This window comes from Leptonotus elevatus, chromosome 20, assembly GCF_054856555.1.
Source record: "Leptonotus elevatus isolate MCC_2025b chromosome 20, RoL_Lele_1.0, whole genome shotgun sequence".
NCBI lineage: Eukaryota > Metazoa > Chordata > Actinopteri > Syngnathiformes > Syngnathidae > Leptonotus > Leptonotus elevatus.
This window is the reverse complement of record NC_141258.1, coordinates 14,110,329-14,119,031: the sequence shown is the minus strand read 5'-3', so window position 1 is coordinate 14,119,031 and position 8,703 is coordinate 14,110,329. Positions and strand designations below refer to the sequence as shown.

The following is an 8,703-nucleotide window of genomic DNA, read 5'->3' as shown; positions in this document are numbered from 1 at the left end:
TGAAACACTATTTGTATATTATTTACTGTAAAGTATTCTCTCTCTTTTTTTACATGGCAGACGGTGGCACTTTGTGTAAAAAGTTGTAGAACCAATATTTGCTTTTGGGTTACAGTTTTAAAATCCAGTACACTGAGACTCCCGACCCAATCATGCGTGATATTAATAAATTTGCTGACCTTTTCTTTATTTACATTCATACGTTTGGCTGAAAGGGCATCACAGTGAATGTGTGCGTCATGTGAGCATTTACGCACGCCCCGTTTTAAACCAATGGTCACGCTGGATGAGTCACGAGAGGCTGGAGGTTCTCAACAGCACCCTATGCGGGCTCTCACCACACCACACTTGAGTCGGTGTCGAACATACCTGGATTCGCCATGAACGGCATCTCGGAGCGTATCGGATACATCACCCGGGTTCAGAGCTTCAGCGCATGCCACCGCCTGCACAGGTATGGTTGTTGTCTTTCAAGAACGCGTTGCTAGGTTTCGAGGATGTTAATTAAACTAAGCAGCTTCGCCGCTCTGCGACGACTCCCGGATTTCGCTGTGGCCGCTGTGGAGATAGAGGGAGCTTAGGACCGCGAGGAAAACGCCTACGCAAACAGGAAATGTCTGATAATCTCTACTTTGTCCACATGTCTGTGTGGGTATTACTTGTTAATTAGATTGTTTGGATGTCAACAATTGTTTGACGACAGCGGCCAGACCCTCTATTCCGTGTATGCTTGTGTGTGTGTTTGTGTGCGCGCGCGCGCGTCTTCCACGAAAAACCGACCACTACACTGTGCTGCTTTCAAGGCTGTGAGAAACCATAGAAACAACCATTGCCCTATAAAATGGATTATTCTCTTACAAGCGAAACTGAAGTGATTATTGTGGTCAATGTTACACCAAAATTTCACAGGTCCTGTACTCGTCAGAGTTATTTATTGGTAGTTAAAGTTTGAAATGTGACCTATGATTTGTTCAGTATCTTCTTTGTGGGTACTATACGTGTGAAACATTTCTAAGGTTTCAGACACTTTTTCGTTATCCTATTTTCAAAGGTTGATATCATTAGCAATCTTGCTAAACATAAACAACATATAATACTGATGAACTTAAAAAACGTAAAAAAAACAAGGACCCAGGTGTACAAACTAATTGTCGAGAGCAAAACAGGCTCAGTAATTTTGGCACTCAAACATGTAAGAAGAAAGAACTGTAAATATGTTATTAATCGTGGTTCTCATCTTCTTTGTAGTGTTCACCTGACTGATGAAGATAATATAAAGGTGTATGGGAAATGTAACAATCCTCACGGCCATGGGCACAACTACAAAGGTTGGTTGAGTTTTCAAAATGAGAAGCATAATGATAAAGCATCTTATCATATGCTTTTGTTTTGAAGCCTTCACTATGTATCTGTATCTGTGTAAACATGAATACTTGGCAGATGTAAGTAAGTGAACAGTTTCCATATAAACAGTAATTTTTAGTTTCTCTTGTGATTTAATGCAATTGTGCAAATAGCATTAAATGCTGATTACAAGCCCCCGCAATCATATCATCATGGCTGAGATTTGTGTTATTCTACAAGTAGTTTGTTGAAAGGGATGTGAATTTGGCTAAATGTAATTCAATGGGGAAAATTAACAACTGACATTTTTTAAGGGTAGAGAAAATCTGTATGGATGAACTCATGTTTCCATGCCAGCATTGTGTTGAGCAAAAAATTGCTCCAATCTGAAATAGGGCTGAACAATTTATCGTAAAAAAAATCAAATCTAAATCATGATTCCAGACAATGCGATCATGTGATCGCTCACTTTTTTTTTAGCAGTGCTCCTGCCAAGCTCACCAACCAGAAGCGGTGCCACACAGAGACACAAGCTACAAACTGCGCTTACTAGCTAGAGCGGCTAAACATTATCCTTAACCTCCTTGGCGGCAAATAACTACCGGTACACTTATTATAAGCATCGTTGTCACAAAAGTCTAATGAGGAGTAGCTAACCATGCAACACCAGAGTTGTATATAGAGAGAGTTTGGCCAACCCTGTTTCAACAGGGTAACAAAATGGCGTCCATATGTCATGGGACCAGCAGTTGACCAATCACGCTGTAATTGGTCACACTGTAATTGGTCAACTGCTGGTCACAGGACATATGGATGCCATCTTGTTACCCTGCTGAAACCGAGTTGGCCAAACTCTCTCTATATACGGCTCTGTGTAACAACAGAGAAGAAGCCGATGCTAATCGCTTAGCTAATATTGTATCGCTAAACACCAAGAATTTTTTTTTGCTATGAACACCAAATTAGCAATTAAATATAAGAGTCGAAAGAAAACAATAGAGCTACACAGGAAGCACAAAACCCAAATAATGGAAATTTATTATTTTAATTGTATGCATTCATACATATATATATATATATATATATATATATATATATATATTAAAAATCCTTGGATATATTTGTATCCTTGAATTTTAAGGAAAATAAAATTATGTGAATCATTAAACTAAAAAAAAGTTCAAATAAAAATACTGTATACTAAAACAGTAATTGCAAAACAAATGCTGGATATCCCTGCGCGTTTTGGCCTCTTAGGGGCAGTGTGGTGCCGTGCATCCATGGTGTACAATGAGAACAAAAGAAAGTTGCGATTTAATTCTATTACATTCAACTAGTTTTTCACAAATTGGGAAGAATTTGTGCCTTTGAGTAGTGTTATCTTACTGTGGGTATGTGCTTCCATGGCATTTGTGTGTGAATATTTGTTATTTGAAGGACTATTACTCCCAAAGTTGATGCTAACTTCTTGTTAGCATTTGAATGGGATCCTCCATTCACTTGCTTTAGCATTAGCGCTAGGCTCGCAATGTGTCAAAAATGAAGCATGTTTCGTATTTAAATGCACTCTGTATGTAATTCTCCTTATCGTGTATTTAGTGGACTGCCATTAAACAGGTTAAAGGATGCTTAGGGACAGCAGAATCACACTGATTCGCGCCGGGCTAGCTACAAACCAAGTACTTTCACGACATAAGGAACTTGTAGACGTGCCGCAGCGTTCTGCATATTAATCGTTTTTCTTCGATTATTACATTTTATTTATCAAGAGGAGCCAAAATCAAAATCCTGATAAAATTTCGGTTAATCATCCAGCCCTACTTCCTATTGCTGTCCACATTTCCCAATCATTAACTACAATGTATTTCTTTCCGCAGTGAAGATAACTGTGTGTGGAAAGGTGAGTAGCACACTTTTTTTGGTATTTTTAACCCTCAATTACACTTTGTGCCCAGCATACAAGGCCTTAACAGTCTTTCAAATGCAATGCCAGAGCCAGACATTTGCATAAAATCATTTAAGACATTACTCGACCACTTTGTTTTCTTCCATTTTCTCGTTCATTTTAATGCCTGGGAGCCACTAAAGGTGAATCAAGTGACTAACGAGCACAAATGATAACATGGAAGGCCTAAAAGCACCATTTATTGGCGTACAATGTAGGACCCGACCGATGAATCAGCCTATTGATTACAACCCTTCTAAAATCGGCAAAAATCACCGGTTTATTGTCTTTTCCTTTAATGTACAATTTTCAATGATGTATACACAGATAACCATGATTTCATATTTTGCTACATAGAAAACTATATCATAACTGATTAATTCAATATGTGTCCATATAGCAGTTAAATACAATCATTGGATTGGTCTGTCCATTGATAAGTCATAAACTTAGATTTTTAACAGTGCAACTGTTCAACACAAATCAAACATTAATATAATGGTTGAGACACACGTTCAACAAATTACTGCTAACACAAAAGCATATATGACGAGGATGATTTTTCGATAATTAAATCTACTGTGCCATAAAATGCATTTTGGGAACCAAATGGATTTACCGTAGGGCTGCTCGATTATGGAATAAATAATAACCACAATTATTTTGGCAATAATTGAAATCACGATTGTTCAAATGATTATTAATTGTTTTTGTACAAAACAGGAAAATGTTTAAGCATTTAAAAATGTTAAGACGAATTAAACAAAAATTTATTAAATTAGTTATTTAAAATTTAAAGAAAGGTTTAAATGTCAAAATTTAAACAACTCAAAGAATAGTATTAATAATCTTTTTTTTTTTTTACGATTATGCTGATTTTGTAATTGTGGAGTGTATTTCGATTAATTGCACACCCCTACTTTACCGTCATGACCTATGTGTGAACAATAGGGGTGTGAATTGCCTAGTACCTGGCAATTCGATTCGTATCACGATTCATAGGTCACGATTCGATACAGATTAATCCCGATACAAAACTATAAGTTTTTTTTTTTTAACTCAAATTTAGAAAATACTAATCCGTAAACTTGTACATGTGCACTGTAAGATTTGTGCGAAAATGTATTTATTTATCTGAAACTTTAGGCTTATAACTGAGCCACTTTATTTAACAAACAATCTGTTGCAATCTGTTTCATGTTTGAACAGCATTAAAAATAAAATAAAATATTAAGGCTTAATGTTCCATTGATATAACATTCTTCCATGCTTAATGTGTAAACCCTAACCCTAAGACGTTTTGTTGAATATTCCCATAAAAAATTATGTTTAAAAATCGATTCGGCCGCATATCAAATCGATTCGAGAATTGCGCGCTGTAATATCGCGATATATTGATATATATATATATATATTTTTTTAACACCCCTATTAGACAATGGCATAATATGCCTGTGCCTACGGTGACGTTAAAACTAATACAGGGAAAGTGTTTTCACTTTCCATGTTTGTGGATGAAATCATGAAGAACAGCTAGAAATGACTACGCTATGACATACATGCCTTTGTTGGGAACCATCATCGGTCCCTGAGCTTAACTGGCCTGTTTCTTGTCACGGCAGTTTCAGCGCACAGCACAATAGCTTGCTGATCACTGACGTGATAGAAAGTGGGTCACAAGTGTTCACACTATAGCGTTAGTATCTAGCTTTGTTATGCCACCGATCACGGTAGGTGACTTTTCATTACTGCAAAGATAAAAGATAATAGAAAATTCCCATTAATTGCATGTGATATTAAGGGAAAATATTATAGGCCACCAAAAAAAAAGTTATTGTATGCATTATATATTTTTTTATATTAAGCGGTCAATTAATCTGTAATGAGTATTTTAATTCTGCCATAGCTATTGATGTAATAATTTAGGTGATTATTATGAAGATAAGCCTGGAAAATGGCTGCATATCAGCTCTTGAATTCTTTTGAGCTATTTTTCTTGTTATACTTTGTCCAAACATATTTACATTTGGCGCTGAAAAAGAAGCAAGAAACTGAAGAAGCAGCGGTGCTATAAAATACATTTTCCCTGACAACTAATATTTTGCTGTCCCATTTTTATCTTTGACTTAGACAAAACTGTCACATTAATATTTGTTTTTTTCCTGTCTTTCCATCAATGATGTTGAGACTCAGATCACTGCATGAAGTCTTCTTTAGCACGTCTGACATTCTTTCAATAAGGTTAACGGTCTGGACATCTGGAAAATTATGTCGCATGCTCCCTGTACTACCACTTCACACTTTCAGCTGCATGAATCCTTGCAATGTTGTTGCCAAAGTCATTTCAGGGAAAGACATTGAACATAAAGAACCCATCAGCCCACATGACCACTTTCCACTGAACTCATGTAACCCACCTGCTACACCCTTGACGTAAAAAAGAAAAGAAAGAGAGAATAGTATATGTTTAACTGTCTATGTGCATGTGTTTTTCTGTATAGATTGATCATATCACTGGAATGATAATGAACCTGACTGACTTAAAGAGGTATATAGAGGTAAGAGCAACAGAATAACAAAAAATGGCTAACTAGCTCCCTTAAAGGTAAACAAGTGCCATGGGAGCTAGCTAGCTAGCTAGCATCTGGGGCTAAAGCCAAACTGTGGCAGGGCTTTTACTTTCTGGACCTGAATTTGCCACCTCTGTGTTTGAAATATGGTGTAAAAAGAATAGAAGCCATTTGATATATGATATCTATGATAACATACTAGTAAACATTCTTGTCACAGGCCACACCAAAAGGCAAATCAACCTTTCCATTGAGACGGAATTCTTAATCAAGGTTCTCATTGCAGTAATTTAACCTCTCAATGTATATATATATATATATATATATATATATATATATATATATATATATATATATATATATATATATATATATATATATATATATACACACACACCCACACACACACACACACACACGCACACACCAAAATAGCCATTCCAGACTTTTACAACTAGGTGAAAGGGATTACTTACTACAGATACTAGATTGTGTGTTGTGTGCCGAGTCATTTTCATTTAGATTTTTATCTGTGATATGTTGTTCTACATTCCAATGCAAATGTTCAATATTGTTGAGAATTGAAAGATAATTGCATTTTGCAACATGTGTTATCATGAAAAGCCAAGTACTGGATTTACTGTATCTGAATACTGACATCACTTTCACAATATTAACCAAAGTTGCATTCAATATAAATACTTTGATGATGTCAAATATGAGATCTACAGAATATAATGTAATTTTATTAATTCCATTTTCAGGAAGTCATCATGGTTCCACTTGATCATAAGAACCTGGATAAGGATGTCCCGTATTTTGCCAATGTTGCCAGGTATGTGTCTTCCTTCAACTTTGGCCACAATATACTTCTTCTTATGTCTTTAAAGCAGGAGTGGCAAACTCATTTTCATTCAGGGGCGACTTTCACCCAAATTTGATCTTTTGAGCTGGGCCAGTCAAATCAGTATGTCAGTGGCCTAATAAGATGTAAGTAACAACAGATGAAAATATTTCATTAATTCGTCCGTTCTTTCTTTCCTGTGCAAACAATTACACATACATTCAGAAAATATCCCAATTTATTATTACTGCAGTGTAATTTGAGATTTCTTAACAAAAATGAGTGCTTTTTTTTTATTTTTTTACATCAAATACTGAATAACAGCCAAATTTAATAATGTCATTTAAATGGTCATCAGTGCACCATCCAGTGGACAAAAAGCAACAACAGTTATTTTTAGTGAAAAACTGCATCTCAATTCTGGCCTGTATGTTTGACACCCCTGCTTTAAAGGAAGTGTGGATGATTTTGCGTTGTCTGTGCTTTTAAAACAGTAAGCACATCTACAAACACTACTTGTATGGACTGTGGGGTTCATCTAATTTTTTTTAATTTAATTTTATTTCTTATTCAAATACTTAATTTGTTAGGTAGAACTTTTTGTGTTATCTCTGAGTCGCACTCTGCCCCACTGTCGTATGGTGTTCCACAGGGTTCAATGATAGAGCCCCTGCTGTTTTCATTGTATTTGCTGCCCCTGGGTTCCATCTTATGTATTTTCACTGCTACACTGATGAGTCAGATCTACTACATGTCTTGCTAAACAAAAAAAGATGCTTTTTCCTTAAGGCCACTTTTGTATTGTCTGAAATAAATCAAATGTTGACGATGCATCCTATATGTTTGATTTGAATATTTTTTTTCATTACTACTACTGCTTCTAACTAGTTGTTGTTTTTTCCTGTCTCCTAGCACAACTGAGAACCTGGCTGTTTACATATGGGACAACATGGCAAAAGCCATTGCACCTTACAATCTTTATGAAATAAAAATTTACGAGACAAATAAAAATATTGTCACATATAGAGGAGAGTAGATGTAAATGTCTACACTCCTCAAAGTGCCGTTTACAATCCTTGTGTAGTTTGCCTACTGTGGACTCAAAATGAGTTTTGTTAGACACAGGTGTCTCATAAGGCTGGTACTATTTTTAGATTGGTATATTTATGTTACTTTTGTACCAAATATATTTCCAATTTTATTTATGGATAGCCCCTTGAGATTAACAGGCATCTCATTTTTGAGGTAGGTTGAGATAATTTAAAGAGATACTCAGTGTTGTATTTCCTGTAAAATACATTTTCATCAATGATTGTGGACCTTTTTGTGTGTGACGAGAATCTTTATACATTAATATTGACAATAAAATCTTACATAAATTCTCCATTGAGCTCAAGTTCTTCTCAAATCATCCCACATTAACATTACAATGCTATGATATTTTCACTCTGAAAGACAATAGCAGGCATTTAGAATTCCAAATTTGTTTTTTACTCAAATGATGTGAAACTGCATGATGTACATAACATCTTGACATAGGTGTCAAACTCCGGTCCTGGAGGGCCGTAGTCCTGCAGGTTTTGGATGTTTCCGTTCTCCAACACAGCTGATATATGATCAGCTCATCAGCAAGTTCTGCATAAGCCTGATAACGATCCTGCTGATTGAAATCAGCTTGTGTTGGAAGAGGGAAACCTCCAAAACCTGCAGGACTGTGGCCCTCGAGGACCGCAGTTTGACACCTATGGCTTAGACCGTTCTGGGATGGTATTTATATTTTTAAACCCAACTGAACATAAGGTATTTTTCCTTACTTTTTCCAAGGGGACATGCCATCAACTTTGATACTCTCTCCTTACGTTTTCATAACACAGAAAAACACTTCATGATCTGAGAATCTTAATAATTATTATCCATTGGGCAATGCATTGATACTCTGATACGGTGGTCACCTTAAGTCCAGCTTCACTCTGGGATTTCATTTAAAGCTAGATAAATAA

The 8,703-nt window shown here is 35.9% G+C and overlaps 1 protein-coding gene across 2 annotated transcripts; it reads left to right on the top strand.

Moving 5' to 3' along the window:
- The first annotated feature begins 293 nt into the window (after nt 1-293).
- Nucleotides 294-8,087, top strand: pts (6-pyruvoyltetrahydropterin synthase). Of its 2 annotated transcripts, none has more exons than XM_086065335.1 (6): nt 294-454; nt 1,249-1,328; nt 3,222-3,244; nt 5,791-5,847; nt 6,624-6,694; nt 7,616-8,087. In XM_086065335.1, exons 1-6 carry the CDS (start codon nt 381-383, stop codon nt 7,737-7,739), a joined length of 429 nt encoding a protein of 142 aa, XP_085921461.1. In that variant the 5' UTR covers nt 294-380; the 3' UTR covers nt 7,740-8,087. The 2 variants fall into 2 exon arrangements, with proteins under 2 accessions (XP_085921461.1, XP_085921462.1); XM_086065336.1 differs by lacking the exon at nt 294-454 and adding an exon at nt 597-648.
- Nucleotides 8,088-8,703: the final 616 nt, after the last annotated feature.